General features: G+C 38.4%; 1 protein-coding gene across 1 annotated transcript in view; it reads left to right on the forward strand.

Moving 5' to 3' along the window:
* Positions 1-21,379, forward strand: part of AGBL1 (AGBL carboxypeptidase 1) — a 209,082-nt gene that overhangs the window by 156,560 nt on the left and 31,143 nt on the right. The window contains exons 19-21 of the mRNA XM_032994199.2: positions 4,165-4,294; positions 9,097-9,228; positions 13,275-13,451. Coding sequence (XP_032850090.2) covers positions 4,165-4,294; positions 9,097-9,228; positions 13,275-13,451 — 439 coding nt within the window. The remainder of the gene's footprint in view (positions 1-4,164; positions 4,295-9,096; positions 9,229-13,274; positions 13,452-21,379) is intronic.

The raw sequence follows: 21,379 nt of genomic DNA on the forward strand, positions 1-21,379 counted from the left end.
CTCTCCCATTTTTGTACCTGTGCAGAGCACTGATCCAGGCTTATTGCAGTCAACTAAAAGGTTCCATTGACCTCATCAAGCCTTTGATTAGGGTCAGGTACCATCTCTCTGTCCATATACATGGCTCATGCAGAATTTAGTGCAGTTTAATGCATTATCTGAGGTTAATTTGACCTCAAAGCCAAACAGGCTTTAGAGTAAGACAACAGAGAAAACACATCTTTAGTAAAACTTCATGTCAGGCTTTGAGGTACAAGATTAAAAGCTAGATCTTAAAAGTACAAACAGATTTAAAATACAATTCTGTCTTAAACTGAACAAGTCTGTTCTTTATCTACTTAACCTCTTTCTCATTAACTCCCTGTGACATGTCACTGTCTTCACATCAAGATTCTAATGCTTCAGTTAGAAGTTCAGTTATCTCTTATGGGTTCAGAAGGGGAATCTCACCTGATCTTTCTGTCTGTGGCATATTAACTTCAGATGCCAGGGATCCAGTTTTCACAGAATAGTTCTCCTACATGACTACCTGCATTTATATGTCTTTAGAGCTGAAGATTGCATAGAAATAGGAGCATTCTTGGTGGCATATATTGATGGTATTTGAAGCTAGCACTCAACAACAAATTTACCTAAGGATGAATTTACTCTGCTTGGAACCAGTCACATGAGTTATCTTTTCTCCAGGGACTGGATGGCTTGAATGCTTTGTTTTTATTCATCTTGCTGTACTGCATGACACTATTGGAGTATATCTGAAGCACAGACTGCCCAAGTATTTCTTTACTTGGGCAATAGTAAGTGCTGAACACCTTGCCCTGTATCACTGCGACAGTCAGTGTTTTCTGTCCATGTCCATTTAGAAAGGTTTAGTTGGTAAAGGTCAAAGGATCTCTTCTTTCACCAGCTCCATAGCTTCTCTTGAGTCATTCTACAAATAACTTTGGAAATACTAGCAGGATCTGCTTGGAGAAGGTCAAATGTGTGTTTGGTTTTTCTTTTTTGTCTCATTTTACTGTGCTCTACTTGGTAGCCATGCACTGCCCCAGAAACAGCTGACAGCTATCCCATAGGCTGATACACATCAGAGAATGTCCTGTCTGTGTAAAGGTAGAAGAGGAGGCAGGGCTATAACAAAAGCATCGGGCTTGTGAACAAAAGGAATACCTTTTAATTGTTTTGAATATATCTGGGCTGAAGACATATAACAAATAGCAGAATTACAGGTAATCTGTATAGAGACACAGAAGTGGGGTTTTCTTATTGGAATTATTTTTGGCAAATGTTTTCATAATTTCCTTCAAGCTGCTACTGGTCCCATGCAAGGTGGCAGGTAGTCTTGCTAATGCTGCAAAGGAGAAAAGAGACATAAAACATTTAAAGCAAATATAATGGCTTGGAACTGTGTTGTAAGAAAAGCCTTTGATTTGAGCAGTGAATTTCATTAAATCCTGCCAAACATTCAAAGCCAGTCTCAGCTTCCTGGTCCCTTTATTTGCTATCAGCACTTGAAATCAGCTTAATATTTTACCTTCACCCTTGGTTGCAGAGCATAACGGACAAAACCATTATCTGCGAATGTCATCGCTATTAGGAAAGAAAGAGAAGAAAGGAAGGGATAAGGGGGAACAGGCCTGGCAGGGAACTGGTATCTACAAAAGTAAACAGACTTGAACAGTTTGATGGGAGGAGGGAGCAGGATGGAAAAAATCAGCTTCTCATAATTTAATTAAACTTCTGTATCTCCTTAGGAGCTGTGGATATGAGCGGCCAGTCTGAGTGCTAATATTTAAAGGTCATTTAAATGAGCAGAGATGTTAACCATTGAAGGGACAGAGCTGAACTTTGTTTTCCAGCTCTTGTCAACACGCAGAGACGTTACCTTCCTGCCCTGCAGTAAATAAGAGCTTTCAAATTATTGTTTTAGAGTTGGATTACAGTTACAAAACCAATACTAAGCAACCAGCCTCATCTGTGAACTGCAGGGGACGGGATTGGCTTGTCATAGGGTCACCTCTAAGGAAAATCACAATCTGCATCAGAGCAACAGAGTTGGTAAATTGTCTTAAGAGCAGAGTGAAACCTGTCGGAAGAGTGAGGGTGCTGTGAACTGCAGAGATGTTGGCATGCTGTGTGAAATGCTCGTATACAAGTAATGCACTGCAGTCCATGGGCCACAACAGAACCAGATTCCACAGCAGGAAACACCAGTGCCTTGTCACACTGTCTACTTGGCTTTCATGTGTGTTAATAGACTTGATGAGGAGTTTTTCATACATGCTTTTCGAACAGATCATGGGATTTCTTTATACATTCTGAAGGTATAAGAAAATTTTTTACAGAGGCTTTTAGATTAGTCTAAGAAATAGTGAAATAAAAATTGAACTTGGGGTTGGTTTGATATTAATCTCTGTGTTTACTGAATCCTTTTAGGAGTAGTTTTCAGTTGTCATATTTCTGCTCCCATGCATGTTTAGTTTTCTATGTTGGACAATAAATATCAACACAAGTTCTTGGCAGAAATGCAGCTGCTAATCTCAGTTGAGCAGCTGTTGTCCTGAAGATCAGGAGAGGTGAGCCTAAAGGTAATTTTATCTGAAGATCCTTTAAGAAACATAACCGAAGTTGTCATGTTTTCATGTAGAATTTTTGGCAGAAGCATCACAGCAACATTTGCTGACTTCCCATGTGTTAGCTATTGCTAATGTTTTCTGATTCACTGAATGACTAACATGGGAACTATGGATTATGAGGAAAGAAGGGAATTCAGATAACAGTGAAACTAGAGGAAACTTGGAATGGATCCTGTGATGTTGTTAGAAACCCCAAGATGGCATTAGAGACTTCGTTTTTCTACATTAAAAATTTATGAAATATTCTTAGTGATACTTATTATTTCTTTGTCTTCCATTCTTAACCAGTTCTCCATTGTTTATACTTTTTTTTTAAAGCATTTCTGTTTTATGATCCTTTTTCTTCAAGCATCATTTGCAAGGCACTGATAATGCCAGAGAGGTTACAAGCTGCAGTGCAAGGCTCTGCCAATAAAACAGGCCACATCCCCATGAATACATATGTATTTTATTTTGTTCTAGGAGGCTGGAAGAGCAAAACTGGATGCAACACTGTAGCTAGAAATTCCTGTCACACCTGAGAACTTCTTTTTCTTTTTTAAGCACAAGCCAGCCCAAGTTTAAAATGCCACCAGAATCATTCTAGTGCTTAACTGGATAGTATGGAGGTGATGAGGACCTACCACAGTATCTCATATACTGGAGGGTTGATTCCTGATTTTTATCAGCACACTGTGATTTTTAAATCATGAACCAAATTACAGCAAATCATTTGAGGAGTGTGAGTGGGCTCTGATCTACACACAATCACTAACAAGGGAGAGTAACTGGATTTTTCAAAACCGTGCAGTGATGTACTGATCCATACAGTCAAATATCCTGCACAATCTCCCAGTGATCACTAAGTCAGTAACAGAATATGTTCAAACCAACTAAGGGAAATGTTTTTTTCAGTGCTAATCTGAGATCCTTATTTGGCTTTTTATTCAGCCTTTGCAGTGAAGCTAGGTAATTGTTCTACATAATGATGTAGCATGCATCAAGATCTTCCTGATGCGCTTTCGATAGCGGCATTTCTTGTGAGTGGAGAAGCTTAAATGAGATATCCAGCTCATCTCATTTAAGTGCATTCATATTTCAGACTGGTCGAAGAGATTCAAGTGCCTGTCTTCAATTAGAATGAGTAGGAGTTGGATGGACTTGTTTGCTGTGGAGGTTTTGAGAAGCCTGTGCTCTTTGTAAACTGGGTGAATTTCATAGATAGCACAGCATTTAGAACATTTCAGAAGATTTTTTTGTTTGTAAGCAGTCATTTGATTTGTACATAGTTAGGTAAAGGAAAAACTGCTTTTATTTTCAGGATTGCAACTATGTGAACCTTGGAAGGAAAGGATATTATATGCATATACTATATAAACACCTTTGAAATATAATACAGCCTGTTGTTTCATTCCAGCCCAATGTTCAAAACCTGTATATCTGTGCTGTAATTGACATTCCCTGTTTTTGTGACAGGGCTTGCCAGAATCGGAAACTTTTTGGAATCATCTGTTGTTTTGCTAGTTGGTGATGTGCTGCTTTCTTATTTCAGCCACCGTTGTTCATTGAGTGGGGATGATCTGAACAGACAGTGGTTGACACCCAGTTCCCAGCTCCATCCAACTATTTACCACACCAAAGGTCTTCTCTATTATCTGCATAGCATTGGCCGGGCTCCTCTGGTGAGTCTCTTCCAGGATCTTTTGTGAGTTACTTTACGTGGATTGTTTACTGTAGTTGTGTCTAAACCAGTCTTGTTTTAAAGCCAGAGTGATTTGGAAAGCATCATGAGTTGTTATGCTTTCATCTTACAGAAGTGTTTTGAAAGTCTTGGATATTTATTACTTACTGAATCTTCTAACCAACAACTCAACATTTCAGTATCTCTGCACACCTGGAATACAAATGAGAAAATGAATTCCTGAAAGCTCTTTAATATCCTTGAAGTGCTCCAACGAAGCTAAATATTATGAGTAGGTTATTGCTATCTTCATGGCAATGATAGGAGAAATTCCATGAAGATTTAGTCTGAATGGACTGTGCAAAAGCCTATGTTGGAACAATCCATCTAATTACACAAACACGGGAAGCACAGGAAGCAGCCCTCAAAGTGTCTGAACTTCCATGATGCTTTAGTAATGGGAAGAAAATGGCTGGTTTTGGGGGAATACCAGAACTTCATGAGAAATTGGTCTAGTGTCAAAGCTTCAATTGGGATAGGGCTGGGATCCACCCTATCTGCACAATTTTGTTGCCAAGCAGAATGAAAAGATAGTTCTGAGGCCTCAGGAGAAAAATCATGGGGAGGTTCAAATGATAATGAATAGATGTGGATGCACAGACTGACAGGTTGGCTGATGATGTCATGCAGGAAATGCCCAAAGACACCAAATAAGCTCTGGGTTTGTTGAGAAAAGGCCTGGACAAGGTGAAAATGTCCGTGGGCTACTTGAAGTGAATTCTTGTGGGAATGCCAACAGCTCTGAAACTCAAATCTGCAATACAAGGAATGTTGTGGAAACTCACTTCACAGTTGTGTATTTACTCACCAACCTTTTCCTTTGGTTCAGAGCAGTGTAGAATCAGTCTTGTTTTACCCTGATATTTGCTATCTGGCTTTTTTAAATACACAATCATCCTTGTCATATCTAGGTGCATAAAGTTGAACACTCAGTGCAAGTTTTCATCATTGCCGAGTGAAGGCAGACTATTGATCCTATCATCTCACTCACTCACAGGCTGCATGTCAGACTTAGTAAACTGATTTTTTTTTTTTTCCTTTGAAGAGTATATTGATTTTAGTTTATACATGCTCAAAAATGCCTTTTCCCTCCTCCAGAAGAGAGCTGTGTTTCTTTTTTTCCTTTTTTTTCTTCCCCCTCCTCCCCCTTTTTTTTTTTTACCTCCAAGATCTCATGGAGCAGAGTTCACTGATAGCCAAATGATTTCTCTGAAGTGATTTAGTTTCATTTATCCTGGGGATGCGCAAGCAGTTTCTTCAAAGCAAAGAAAAGCTTCTTGAAAGAGAAAAGGAAAGAACTTTAAAGCTAACAGCCTTTCAAACCAAAGCCATTTTAATTGGTTAGTTCTATAGGTAACAACCTGTGAAGTGCTTTTTTCTTTTTACTTCTCTTGTTGGCTTTGGGAACCCCCTAATAAGACCAGGGACTGGAGGCACCGTGGCATCGCAACCCTCTGCAGCATGAGATCTCCATTCAACTGAGAGCAGCAAAGTTGGGAGTCTTGGAGACCTTTTGTCTGGGAGCAGCCAGGTCTCTGATAGAAAGAGGGAAGTTGCTCTCTCCTTGAGCATTTGTGATGAGAAATTGCTATGGTTTAGATATTATAGTTGATGATGCTGTTGAAGCACTCAATAAGGAACCTGCAGCTTGGACAGAGTCGGAGCTGCAGTGAAGAGCAGGATGCCCTTGGAGGGGACAGAAAGTACTTCCTAGGGACAACAAGGCACTGAGCAGAGTTTTCTGCCATTCAAAGGCATTGTATGAAGCTTGGAAACAAGCATCAGCCTGCGTGGATGTAGCTTATTGTGAGGAAAAAACATAGGCGTGTCTACCTCAAGACCCTGAGATTCAAATTCTTGTCACAATGCTTTTATGGAAAAAAATAAGAATTTACACACACAAAATTTCAAATTGTTCTAGTGCTCTCTTTTCTAACAGTTTTTCCTGCTTTCCTTTTTCTATTTTGCTTTTCCTTTGTTTTAAAAGGTGCCTGATTCTGTGACTCATGGGGAGGGTTGTTTTTTAGTTAGAAAACCTTACCTTTAGAATGGTAAGGATGATCAGTGCTCACAACTTTAAATAGATAAAAATTTGCATGTGTGTCTTGAGTCATATCCCAGTGAGTGCAAGCCTTGGGAGTTTGACTAGATTGTGTGTATTAGTGTCCTAATCATATGGAAGGATAGGCTGAAGAAAGAGGACTGGTAGGGTCCAAGTTTGCTTAGTGTTTGCCCAGACATATCATAGCAAGAATTTTGTATTGGGTGCTCAATCTACAAAATATAGCTTAGCCTTGGCTGAATAGTGAGACATAAGCTACCCTATAGTGTGAAAGTGAGACAGAACAATGTATTATAACGAATAATTGAGTGTAAACATTCACAGTGACTGCAATATCCAGCAAACTTAATTAAAATGTAGCTCTGTGCAACTTACAAATAGAATAAAAGTATTTCCAGTAACACTGATGCTTCTACTGTAGAAGCTGGTGACAATCAGTGAAAATTCCCATGGCCTGAAACAGCAGCCGTATTACAGAACCTTTGACAATATTTTACCAACGAAGAAGTCTCATTCCAGATCTATCACTGTAGACTCATCTGCAAGTTTCTTGAGGTGCGGAATCATAGACCTGCTGATCAGGCAGCCCCAGTATCTGCTCATCCCTGTGTGGTTTCTGATAAGTAAAATAATAATTTAGACAAATAATGTATTGTGTCTTTTGTGTGCTGGTAATTCTGTGAATTGGCAGGTAATTGATACCCAATTGAGCTGGGTTCTCTGCCTTGAAATAAAATGAAAGCTATAAAATCCTCTTTGATATTCATAGGAATAAATTCTAGGGTGGTACCTGTGGTTAACCTAAGCTATAGTTGTGTATTGTTGATAGCTTAGATGAAACATTAACTGGAAAAATGCCTGTCATTAAGAGAAACAATAAACGCAACTCTTCAGAATGAGACATTACAGGATAATTGCACGTGGTTCAGACAGTTACATCAAGTGCAGGGGCTGCACAAATCCTGCAAAATATGCACAGAGCCTGAGGGAGCTGAGTCACTGAGGTCTGTACAATACTGACTTTTTCCCTTTGGAAATTATGCTGGTTGTATGTTTGCACCAATGAGCAGCTCTCAGACTGCCCTGTTTGTCCTCCCCTTTCTGCCTTTGCCGGGTAGCAAAGGTGTAAGTAAAGTCGGAGCAGTTGCTGCTGGGTAGGTTGCTGTTCACATGCTTCAGGTGAGGCAAGTGTGTGCTGCAGGGGTGGGGATGTGCAGACTCAGGGCCCTACAAAGAGAGCTGGAGTTGAGTGGTGGTGCAGGAAGGAGAACTGACAGGTCAGAAACCAAGAGTAGCAGCATATAGGCTACGAGACATGTATAATTGCCCACCTAATTAAGAGCAGTGAGATGGTTCTTTATGCACTTGTGCCTTAGTCTCTCCTGTACATCAACCTACTCTTTGTCAGAGGAGCTGAAAGTATGTACATGCTCGATTCCTAGCTAATTAAACTTCCTGACTTGCTGAAGCTAAACTTAATTACTGTATAGCTGGTAAATAAACATACTAGGCTAGATCTTGCCCTAACAGTTGGTGGAAGAAGCTCATCTACTCCATCTGTTTCTCCCTTCTTGCATATGTATTTATGTAAGAATATGTATATTTTTTTACCCCATATTTCTCCCTCATCTCTCTTTATATTGATCCATAATTCTTCCCTACCATCCTACACCCATTCTTTTGTCTCCAACATAAGCCATGGAAAACTGTTTCAATTAAATCTTGAAGCTCCTTTATACTCAGTGGTGAATATTGGTTTAAAATGAACCAATTCCTTCTCTTTAGAAATTCTTGTCTTTTCATTGACAGATTTCTGAATATTCCTGTTAAAGACATGGAGAATATATGTAACAGCAGTGTGTATATCGACTTCATATCTCAGAGGGCACTGAGATTGATTATTCTTTAAGACTTGGGTCAATATTTACCTCGGGTCATTAAATCATGATTTTCATTTCTATATCTGCCTATAAAGATAATCAAAACTTCTGCTAAAACTGGGAATGTGCCTTGTGCCTAGCTTATCTGACAGCTGACATGAGAGATGGATTAGATAGACAGATAGATTAGTGTGGAATGAGATTATTTGCCATGAAGATAGGTCATGTTCTGTGCTTGGCTCCCCGGAATTCATGCAAAGATCTGACAGCATTGTGCAATACAGTTGCACAATTACAGTTTTCTGAAAATTGTGTAGCACACATTTTGAATTTAAAGATGACAAAGTGATGATTAATTGCTTGGGAAAGCATAGATTTAAAATCTCATGAGGATAAAGCTGGAGTTTAGGAGTACAAAGAACCTGACAAATTGCTCTGTTGTTGTATCATAAGTTACCATGAACCCTTAGGTTCCTGAGTTACCATGGATTCTTGTACAGATGTCACGTTTATTTCAGCTGCAGAGAAAAATGCACTAGTCTTGACTCTGGATCCCTGAGATCATGTCAGATCAAATAAATAAAGCAAGATACAACTGACTAACAAAGTTTGACACAGGTTATGGGCATGGCTCAGAGTCTAAGCTACTCTGAAGAGACTTGAAAAAAAAAAAAAACATATACCCCACCTATAGTCTTATAGTGATTATTATGATTAAGAATGAGGGAACCTTTTCTTTTTCAGTGTTTAAGATTTTTGCCTTTCCCCCTGACACCCCCCCACCCCACCCCCCCCCCCCAGGTATTCTGTGACTACCACGGACACTCTCAGAAAAAGAACGTGTTTCTTTATGGCTGCAGCATCAAGGAGACCTTGTGGCAAGCAGGCTGCATCGTTGACACAGCAGTTATCACCGAAGATGTTGGCTACAGGGTAGGTCCACTTTATTCCTTTCTGCAATTACTGGCATATATGTGCAGCTATGCAGCTAGCTAAGAAAAGGCCAGCTCACAAACTTTGGAGGTAGGTGTAAGCTTCCCTTACTCCAGAGGAGTAATGGTTCAGAGAGTTTCAAATCATGCATAGTATCTTCATGCACCACGTATTAGCAAGAATATTGTCAGTAGATGGGTCCCTATTTTTTTTCACTTTAGTAAGATGCTGTGTTATAATCTTTGTCTACAGACTAATAGGACAGCTATATTTTTGTGTGTTTTATAATTTCTAAATACACATACAGTTTTGTCCCCTCACTCCACCATAATAAGAAAATAAATAGGAATTACGTAATGGTAGCTGAGAAAATGACAGTGTGCCACTGTCCTACTCAGTTCAATTGTTTCATCACAAAAAAGCTTCTGGTCCCACTGAAAACACCAGAGAATTCAATGGTTGTCAAACAGATCTAATGTAATGGAGTTACCTCCACAGCAAGTACTTGGTGTCATAGCTAGGGAAATTTTTCTGGAATTAGAAAGGAGAAATACTAAAATCTGTTTTATTTCTACTTCATGTGAATGTCTCATTCATCAAACTTTTCTCTGCATTTCCCCTCCATCTCTTTTTTTTTTTTTTTTTTGTGTGTGTGTGTGTGCATCTGTTTGGATGACATTTTTCTCTTATATGACAAATTTATATGGACAAAAGGAATCTTATGAGCTCTAATTATAGTCTCAAAAATGTGAATTTCACAAAACAGTCATTGTGGCCTTGAACAGATTATAAAGGTATAGCTGGGTTCACTGCAACCTGAAAAAGATTGAAAAGTCTCAGTTTACATCTCTGTATAATTTTCACTACTTCAGCACAACTACTAATTATCCTCCCATAAGGGTGCTGCATCTTTCATGTTCATCTTATGGCATTGTACACAGCATACCAAAATTACTGGAAGAAAGTGCTCCAGCATTCGTTGTGAGAGGGGTCCCTGTGGCAAACACGCTGTTTCACTAAGAAAGCAGGGAGGGTACTTACAGTCAGGACATCTTTTGCTGTGTTTGAATTCAGAGGGCTTGAAAAGTCTGAGGACAGTTCACTGTTACACAAACAGAATTCAAATGCTGTTGTCAGCATCTGGAGCCTGCCTTGAATCTGCAATGAACAGACTGTCCGAGAATACTCTACAGTGGCCTATAAGAAAGACTTTTGTGGTTCAAATCTTCTCTTTTGCACAAAACAGGAGATGGGTGCCTGCTGCTGTTCCTGCTTATGGGTCACCCTCTTCCTTCTTAGGCTGGGGAAACTAGGTATGTAGGACATCTGCACATCTGCAGTTGCAAGCTGCAGCAGATAATCACCCTGTCTCAGACCTGCTTCCTTGCACTGTTTGCACAGGTTTCTCTCCTGCCTCCTGTAGGTAGTTGGAGATTAATCCAGCCTCTGTGATTGATTTTTCTCCCCAGGAGCAGGAAACAAATACCTCAAGAAAATGTTATTTTTTGGAACAGCCTTTGCCTCATGGGTCATAGACTCAGCTGTAGCCCTTGGCAATATACAGGAGTAAGAATCTTCATTACCTTCTAATATTTGTAGGCCTTGGGTGACTTGCACAGCATTGTCATTGCAAAGCCCAGCTTGAAGATTTGTCCTTTTGATAGCCATTCCAGGCCCCTTTGACAGCAATCTCTGCAGGGACATCAGTAAAGTAATATAATTCCATTCTCTCCTAACGGGATTGGAGGTTTATGGACAGGGTCCTGTGTGAGGGAAGTAGCTTCTTTTGCTGTTGTACTTCCTAAATCCAGCTGTGAGTGAGAGGGAACACAGTCACACTGTTGCACTGTCATGAAAGTATCCTTTAAAGGGTGTGTTTTCACTCTTTCATAATGTACTATTGAAAGATAATTAATGAGAAGAATAAGTAGAGAAGAAAGAACTATTATTGTGAAATCTAGTGAACGCTGGTAAAATGAAAAGAATATTACATTAAGATTTGCTAATGTCCCTAAATGACTTCTGCGTACAGAGGCATTACTATTACCTGCCACCATTTTTATTTAATTAAATATAAAAGATTGATTATGCATATAATTTCAATTGTTTTAAAATGCTAAACTGGATTAGGGATCTGATTATTGTATTTGATAGTACGTATTTACAAAAAAAATGTGTATTTGTTCAGATAAGGGCGAAAGAAAAACTAATCTGAACCTTCAAATGCAGTTTAACTGGGTGTCATGATTGTGCTGAGGCTTATAAACATCTGGATGATATGGCTTTTTGCATTTTTTTAATTCCTGTTCAACCCAAAACAAGGAAAACCTGAAAGCACTGCATGAAAAGTATACTATTTTGTGATCCCCATGCAGCAAGTCACACATTGAAGGGAACCCAGAAATGCTGGCTGTGTCATTTAGGGCAAACAGTCAATTTTGAAGATTCCTCAGTTCACTACTCCCACAGGAAAGGGAGTGCTGTAGCCCTTAGTGGCATGCTGGAGATCTTGACTTAAGAGTGCGTCTCTGATTTAAAATGGAATCTCTTGCTTTGTTCCTGTTTTCTCCCCCTCATTTTTTTAATCTGAAAAAATGAACCTTAATAGAACTTAAGGTCTATACCTTATAGAACTGGTAAAGTCTATTGACAGCTGTAGCCAGAATATACTGAAAAGTTAAATTTACTTTTTTTTGTTATGGAGATATGTATGGTTAAGCTGTTTACAGAAGATATTGCAAAATAGTTTAGGCCAAAGATTTATCATTCACATCAAACATGTTTTAAGAGAAGACATTATTCTTTCACTTTCAATGAAACCAAGTATTCCTGAACAGTGCTATGAAGTAAAGCTCAACAGCATGGAACTACAATTACTCAGAATCGGTCAGTGAAACTGATTGTTATTGGGAAGTAAAATTATCTGCTTGGCTTTCTCCGCCCAAACTGAATGAAATTCAAGAGTAAATACCATTAGCAGTAAGTGGAAACTCCTTTTATATGATTCCATTCAGTTCAGATGTTTAAGAAAGCTGTAGTCAAAGAAATAATGAAAGTCCTCATTTTACTTGCTCTTCTCTAGATGGATCAAATGAGCTTTTGGCCTATGTTATGGTTAATATACCAGCACCAAAATTTAGACAAAATTTAGTGTGTACTGAAAGGTCCAGTTTCTACATAGAGCACACCTAGTGTTGATGCATCTAGTATATATTTTTACAGAGTGTAGAAGTAACACATTTATCACTGTGTAATGACTAAGTGTTGCCTCTGTACTGATGGAAATATTTGATACTGCAGTGTATTAGGACTGTTTATATACTTTGACAGGAAATATGATTTCTAGAATAAGAAAATCACTCAGGGCTAAGATGTAATTTTTGCTGGATCTTCATGATTACTTTTTATTGTGATTCTCTAAATGAAGCGTATAAAATATATTGTTTGGACTCAGATGCAAATGTTTGGGTTTGTTTCACAATGAAAGTTAGTTACATGTTGAGGTCTATTTTCATATAATTATGTGCGACCTTCCATGAGAATACACATCCCCTTTCTCTGCTCAGTGCTAGCTTCAGACAAAACTCCTCCCATAGCTGAATCCCTTGTCAAATTGTGGATGCATGATGGGAGGAGATATAGCTGGAGAGGGGAGAATGGGAATATCAGGTACTGAACTGTGACTGCAGTCATCTCAGCACAACAGGGAGGTGTAGGTTAATGTTGAAGCAGCTTGAAAACAAAACTCTGTGACTGCAGCAGTCCCAAATTACTGGGTGTGAAAATGTTTGATTTTGAGTGGGATACACCAAGTGTACTTGGTATTTTGCATTTTAGTCTTTTGGATGAAACAGTTGTTAGAATCTGAGGATTTCACATGGGATGGACATAATGCACTGGTTGGAGATCTCAGTAACAGTGCCTACAGATAGATTTGATTATATACACATTATAAAACACAGGTGTCTCTGTGTATGTGTGTATGATATAAACACATGTGCATCTGTTCAATTCATTTTCTCATCACTGCTGATATTTTCTCATAGACTCTTCCTAAAATCCTGGATAAAGTGGCCCCTGCATTTGTCATGAACAGCTGCAGCTTCCTGGTGGAGAAGTCCCGGGAGTCGACAGCTCGGGTGGTGGTATGGAAGGAAATGGGTGTGTTGAGGAGCTACACCATGGAGAGCACGTACTGCGGCTGCAGCCATGGACTCTATAAAGTAAGCAAATCTTTCAAAGAACCTTGTACCACCCTCCACCCAATGCACGTCTCGAGCATGGAAGGGTAAAGCAGAGGAGATACTTATTGTCTTGATGGTTAGCATTGTCTGCTCTCTCCAGACCCTCGTTGCCATGCTTCTGAGTTTCATCTCAGTGAAATCTTTCCATGATCTCTCACTCTTTTACTGTCCATGCTCTGATGTTTCATTCAACAGTGAAATAAAAAGAAACTTCAGGCTGGAGCCAAAAGGATTGAGCTGCAGGAAGTAGTGATTTTGAGATGATACAGGGCATGTATCCTTATAAGATCATTCATAGAGTTGTAAAAAATATGTTGGTAGTTCATATGAGCATCTTTGAGCCTAGTTCTAAGGTAATTAACTTGAATACTAGTGGCACCGAGCTTTTTGGTACAGTCTAACTCCTTGAGCATTGACCTGGCTAAATTTAAGAGCCTGTACTGAGAATTCTGCATCTGGAGTTGCCTGTTACTGACAGCCAAAGGTAGCTAATCTAAGGCTACTTCTGACAGCTGTCCATGAGCTCAAGGTATGCCTGTGACTGTGATCTAGACAGGCCTGAATTCCACACCAAAGGAGGTTCCAGTCTTGATAGGAAGGGATTTAATCACACAGAATGCATCAGAGACATCGGTCTGTGAGATCTCCTGGCACTTTTTAAGAACAGAGGATGAAATCTGGTAATTGCATTTGAGCGACCATATTTCTCCATTCATTCAAATGGTGAATTCTTTTTCTTGTTCCTTTCCCAGACCTGTTTCTTTCATTGAAAGGCTTCCATATTCCACTTCATTTCTCCCACTAGGGAGCAATCCTTATCTATGCAGCATTAATAAGCAGTTAAGGATTCTGAAAGACCCTTAAGGAAAGAGCCATTATTACAAATAACAATTAATAAGACATTCAAATTATTATCTTTGGAAGCTCTATGTCAATTCTTTTACCTCTCTGTAGAATGTAGCCAGGAAGTACTCAGCTGCTGTTTTAGCCACGCTCTACTATACACACATCAATTCCAAGACAGGAAAGGCAGAAGAAAAAAACAGCAGTTTAAAGAATGAGAATTTTATTGCCCTGGGCATTACACCTAACACTCCCTACTCCTGAGAAGAGATAATGTTTTTTTAATAGGCACCACAGGTCAAGACACAGGTTTTGAATCTTTTTTAGACAATGGGGAAAAATCTACCTCAACTGAAGTCAGTGACATAACTCCTAGTGATCTCCATAGAGGAGGATTTCACTGATTTCCTAGATAACCGCAGTAAGACTTAAAAGCAGTGATGCATCAGATTGTATCAATATCTAATGATTTGTTCTTCAGCATCTGTGATGTCTTTAACTCAAATTTGCTTAATTCGTGCCATTAGGTGCTTGAAATAGTAAGAATAGAACTTTAAATGCCACATTCAGATGTTACATTTAAGCACTGTGCCACCCACGGGGACCCTGCATTATGTAATAGAGATAACAAAAATAAGCAGAAATACCTAACACAGATGGTTCAGGATTCTTTTTTTAAAGGAATCCTTTAAAATGTGTCAAATTATTTTCTCCATTCTTTCTTGTCCTCTTTTTCATCACTGATCGGGACTATAGACAGCCACTGAGGATAAGAGCAAGTTGACATATGAGGGGTTGTGACTGGTAACGGAATCCAGTATTCTCCTGGCCCATAAGGAAGTCTGTAATCTGTAAAGCAGTTCTGCAATTTCCATTCTGAACACCCTGAAAAGCTGAGTCCCAGTTGGATTATTGGGTTATTTTTATGAGGTCACATATATATTTTTTTTTTCTTTGTTTAGGATTATTATTCATCTCAAAGATGGAGGATACATAAATATTCCCTGGAGGGGGCATTTCTTCATCATAAAGTTAATACAAACACTTTTTGCAGTTTCTCTGATTCAGGCAGCTTTAAACTATTTCCACTCATTTTTTCCAAGTACACTAAGTACCCAACTTGTTAATATCAACACAGAATATAATTTCTTATGTTGACATTTATGTTGGAACTGCATATAAAATAATAAACTATCGCTTTCAAATGATTTATATTAATAGGCTATTTCCTCTTTCTTTTAGTAGTCTTGCTTGCTTCTCGGTTTTTGCTTGCTTGTTTGCTTGTTCTTAAAAGTGAATTATTTTAGGTATGGACTTGACAGGCTGACCTGAAGATTTCATTGCGTAATACCATTTAATACTCAGATTCCATTTATCAAGCCAACACTACTTCATTAGTATCTGGAAGCCCTGAATTTATTCCTGTAAACTGGAAATTAATCACATAAGAGGTCATGTTTTTCTAGAGACTTCAACCTGAGTTCTTCACTCTTGGACTCTCAAGTTGATGTGTGTGTAAACAATAGACTGAGACTAATGTTCAGTCAGAAGATGTCAGCATCCTATATTTAGAGCTTTCTGATGTTTGGATTAGTAGATTTGTGTTTAACTGTGAATAGAAGCAGTTTCTTAATTGCACAGGATTGATCTCCCTGTAGGGATATATCCAGAATCTCTCCCAGACAAGCATGCCTTTATGTTTTTGATACTTTTATACCTTGAAGTACAGTACAAACAGCTGCTAGGATTTAAAACATCTCATTATATTCAGCAGAGGCTCCCAAGTCCAGCATCATTCAGTGAATCAGTGGTCAAAGTTCTAATAGAGCGCAGCAGACCTGGATCCTGGGCTTTAGCTTTCTTCCTGCTTGTAACTGATGAAAGTAATTCATTCAAGTAGCTGCTTTGCTGGCTGTAAGCACAGATACAGTGCTTGGAATTGCACAGAGATATCTGGTAGGGATTGTGCAAAGGATTTAGGAAGAACAAGAAAGCCTTATAGAGGCTGCAAGAGTTTAAAATATTAATTGAACAAGGCTGGTAGGTGTGTCCCCTCTTGCCACATGACGAGGAAGGGCTGAGGTAAACCAGAACCTAGTTTTTTCTGATAAAGAGTTCAGAAAAGATGCGTTGAGAGTTTTTCCAATGAATATGTGTGTTCTCTCTTGGTTTGAAATGTAGATTTCATTTTTAAAATAGTTTAGTGACTGAAAGATAAGGTAGGATTTGGTACTATTGATATGTAAATGAGGAAGAATAGTGACCCCAGCCTCGTTTAAAAATGATTTAATTTCAAATGGGGAAGAGGGCAGAAATAAGAGGTGGTTTGTCTCTTGAATCTTCCTGTCTGTGTGATCAGTGGAAACAAAATTAGCCAACTACCCTTAATGAAGCAAAGCATAAACTAAAGAAACTATTGATCTTACCTGGGTTTTTCTTCAAGTAAGAAGAAAAGAAGGGGAAAAAATATCCAAACTCTTTATCATTTTGTCTGGATGGCCCAATTTAGTTTTAGAGGAGCAGTGTCTCCATTTAAAAGTTGCTAAAAGCCTAGCAACACATTTCTGCAGGGAATTCTCCCTCCTGCCAGTTTACAACCCTATGGTCAAAACAGAAAACAATAAAAAAAACCCCAGACATGCATAATATTTCTTTGCTTATGTGAATGCAGTCTGTGTTGTTCCCTTGTTGGAGCTTTTATCCCTCCAGCTTACCATGTGATTTTTATTGCTGACTCTCTTTTGTGGCTTGTAGAGCCCCTTCTCATCTTTTGTTTTCAAAAGACTGAACAAGGCTGTACTGTAATAAGTTCTGCTGAATACAGGTACAGTCAGATACAATCATGACCCCGAAAGAAACAAATGTTCAGTAACACATATTGATACTTTCCCAAGTTTCTTGCATGATTAATATTTAAACTTCCATATGCCTTTGCTGTTACCACATTCTATCATGTTACACTATCACAATTTTTCTTGATTCCTTGTTACCTCTAGCCTGCTAATTAACACACTTCTTTAGGGTATTGCACTGTGCTGTTCCATTCATTACTGTATCTATCATCCTACAAGTTAATATCTTTTGTGCCCTGGTATACAGCTGAGTTCCATATGTCTTGGTTATATAGCGAATCTAAAAAGTTTAGCTTCATGCTCTGTGAGTACATGCTATGTTGGAAAAGCATTTTCCTTGGCATGTTGTGCCTGGTGGAGGAGAGGTAGTACTAACGGAAATAGATTTTAGCTTCTTGCTTCAAAGGGATTTTAAACAACAAGGAGTAACAAATGAGTTTTAAAATTATTGTAGATATTTTGACAGTGCCCTTTGAAGGACATTTTACTAGTGATATGGATCCCTCTTTGAAGAAAGCCTTTGGGATAGCAGAGAACAATTTTTTTTTTTTTTTTTTTTTTTTTTTTTTCTATCCAGTTTAATGCTTCTAAGTCAGAAGAATTCAAAACCCCCAATTTTCTCATCGGTCTTGGTTAGAGGGAAACGCCATCCATTTGCAGAGACACTGGAAACAGAGATCAATACCATGCAGTGTGGCCAAATAGTTCATAAGACATTCTTGACAGTTGTTCAAAATGTCTTTGTTGAATAAATGTGGTGAGAGTTACTCTAATTGGAAGATGTGATATCCATCCCCCTTTTCACCTGGCTAACATGGTCTGAAATATTTAAAAAGGAGTGATGAATCAGTGCTTTACCATGGAAGTGTGGCTGAACTAAAGCAATATTCCAAGATGAAAGTCTTTCTTCTTTCTAGTCCTTCCGAGGTGGACTTCTCCGGTTTGACCTGTTTCTGTCCACACTAGCAAAATTGTTACCAATATATGATTTACCCATTGAATTACAGCATTATTTCTTTATAGTTATCTGTAGACAATTAAATATTTTCTTCATCTTCCTTACAATTGAAGATTACGTACCAAATTTCTGTGAGGAATTTTTATGTATGCTTTATTCATAAGCAGTTTATTACACTTAATAGTCAGAAACTGAGTTGTTTTGATGGATTTTGCGGGTCACATGCTACTGCTTCTGTTCTCCAGTAAGATATATATTGTCCTTGTAATTGGAAGTCTGGTGCACAAACTTACAAATAATTTTAATTTGGCATCTTGCCAGTATTCAGCCGCCAACAAAAATGGTTTCAGCAATATTCTTGACATAAAGCATATTAGATAAGAACTTGCAGAAAGAAAAAGTAAAGAAATAGGATATATGCTTTCTGGTGTACATTTCTGGAAAATGCTTACATCATCTTTGCAAGTCTGACAGACTTTTCCTCATTTTTTTATTTCTTTTGTCCCCCAGAGCTTACACTTTTCCTATGTATGGGTAAGTCTCAAAAGCATTAAAAAGTTTATTTAAAAAAAAAGTAATCTCTAAAATGTATGTGTTTAGCTGACCCTCAGTGCTCTGGGAATCTTATTCAAAAGCAGATGCTGAGAATAAGAAAGAATGATTTTCTTTCTGATAGTTCTGCTTCCAGTTCTGGTCCAAAGTGGCTTAAATTGGAAGCAGCTGTAACAGCAAGAAAAGTATAGAAAAAAATAGTTATCTAATAATAATCTAAGGACTGAAGGTTCAAATTCAGGGTTTTGTTTGTTCTGTTTTCTTAAGTTGTTACTCAAGGCAAAAGTTTGCATTCCATTTGCTTTATTTCTTGCTTCTATTATTTCCTCCAACCTCTTGCACTAATTGATTGGTGATTCATTTTTTAAGATATTTTAATTGTACCTTTTGGGCTTTTAGGACTCATTTCATAAAACTATCTAAGTATTAATGGCATTTAGGAAGTGGGGGAAAGGTGTGTGGGGGAAGAGGAAAGAAAAGGTTTCTGAGAAAACAAATCAGGAGATATGGTGGGTGTTTGTCTTCCTTGTAGATTTTTGTATGAAATGCTTTGAGATTTTCCCTCATTAGGTGTTTTTAATTTGTTTGTTTTAATTATTTGACAGAATGCTAAATAAGAAATAACATGCTTAACTGTGCTCAGATCTGTTTGGTTTGTGTCACATTAAACAATAGGAGTTTGAATGTGTGCTGACTTTGGTGCTCTCAGATTGTTTGGAAGAGCAAATCACAGAAGTGGGAGAATTTTGTAGGGATTCCTTGGCCCTTATATCTCCAGGAAAACTGGAGTTTGTCAGTAGGACTATCCTGGCTGGTCTCGTCTTTCTTGATGTGTAATAAAACAGTTGTATTAAGACAAGTGCGACCAAAAGCACACGAGATGTAAATATCATCTCTGTTCCCAAGTCATTCATGTTATTGTTATTTACTAATTTTTTGTTGAAGGTGTTCAATATTGTCATATGGAAGGGCAATTTATGTGCAGTTAAAACTCTGTAAATTTTGACAGGAGGTGATTCAGAGCTCCATGTTTTGTCTTCCCATTTTCCGAACAACTCTACAGTCAGTATAGCCTTGAAAAGATCAGTAGCTGAGTAGGGTTATTCTTGTCATCATTTCGGAAGAAGGCTTATTACTTATTTGTTTGGGATTTTGAGGGGCAGGGGAACTTCTGTTTTTTTGTTTTGTTTTGTTTTGTTGTTTTTTTTTTTTTTTTTTTTTTGTGTGTGTGTTTTTTTTGTTTTGTTTTGTTTTTTAACCCTATATAGGATGGCCCTTTTCTGACACTGGGGTGACTGATTTGAAGCTTTTTGCTGAGAACACTCAGCCCCTCTTCCAATGTCTGCCAAATGTAGGTATTTTGTGAATGACTCTGGAAAAACAATGGTCTCTTAATCCAATAGACCAAGTTTTCTGCTGTATAAACAAATGTTTTTTCAAGGAGACTGAATAATTCCTCACCTCTTTCAAGAAGTTAGTATAGAAGTGGTTGCCTGCCAAATACTGTGCCCTAGTCCATCTGTTGAGGTGTCCCATGAATGCTGCCTTGAAACCAATTTTGGAAAAAGTCCTCCCTGGCAGCTTCTACAGTGGGTTTTGGCTGTTGCTTAGGCCATCAGGCCAGGTTTTTTTTGTTCCTGACACTTAATGGAGAAGAATGGACACGTAGCTTTCTTTAGCCTTCTTGCTTCCAAAGCACTTGGGAAGCACTAAAACCCAACACAAGAATTGTCGAGGGCACTGGGCAACAGTATTTTACTCTTTATTATTGATGCATACCCAGGGAACAATATATTGGAATTTTTTATATATATATGACAAAAGATGATCACTGATGCTAGCTGGATCATGGATGAAGGTACTAATTTAAATTGTTGTGGTTTATTTTGACTATTTCTCCTGAGATGTTGAGCCAGATGTATCCCTGACTTACTGAGTTCAGTGGTGTTATATCAAGGTAGGTTTGGATAATTAGCTTTGGAAAGATATTCCAGACACCTTGACAGTTTTGGAAGGAAGGACATGTTAGCAGTGCACTGGGAATAGCTTGTGAATGTGTTCCCTCCCTCTTGGACCCTGTCTGGAAGGAAACAGATGTGCCTTTGCCAGCTCTGTTACTGATAAAAGCCAGGAGAGGCACCAGATTGTATCCTAAGTCATGTACTTGTTGGTAAGTTATTCTAACTTTAGTTAAAGAAAATGGAAGGGAAAGAAGGGCTGTCGCAGTGGCGATTTTAACACATCTCAACCCGAGTTTGAGGCATCTCTGGTGGGAATGAGCGACAGGGAAGTCATATCACAGTCTACTCCCACAGCACTACTCTCTTAATTTTGCTGTGTGATCCTATTCTGAACTTTCCCACCAAGGTTAGTACTTGCATACGAAGGATAGTATAGTGTAGGTTAGTACTAATCTCTGGCATTTCCATATATTTTAATGCCAAACCTAGCTTTTGACACAGCATTTTCACCCAGGAGTGATGAATCTTTATTGTATGGAAATGGGCAGCCCTATTAACAGTTCTAAAATACATGGTTTGTGATAATTAATTGTTAGAACATCATATTAATTAGGCTGAAATTATATGTCTTTTTTTTTGTAGCCACATAACCTGTGTTTTCTGGTCCTGTTAGGTTGTATTGAATCAAATGAGTTAGTCCTGGATGAGAAATCTTTACAGGCATTCCAGGGTGATGCTATA

Source organism: Tyto alba, unplaced genomic scaffold (genome assembly GCF_018691265.1).
Source record: "Tyto alba isolate M040663 unplaced genomic scaffold, T.alba_DEE_v4.0 Super-Scaffold_41, whole genome shotgun sequence".
NCBI lineage: Eukaryota > Metazoa > Chordata > Aves > Strigiformes > Tytonidae > Tyto > Tyto alba.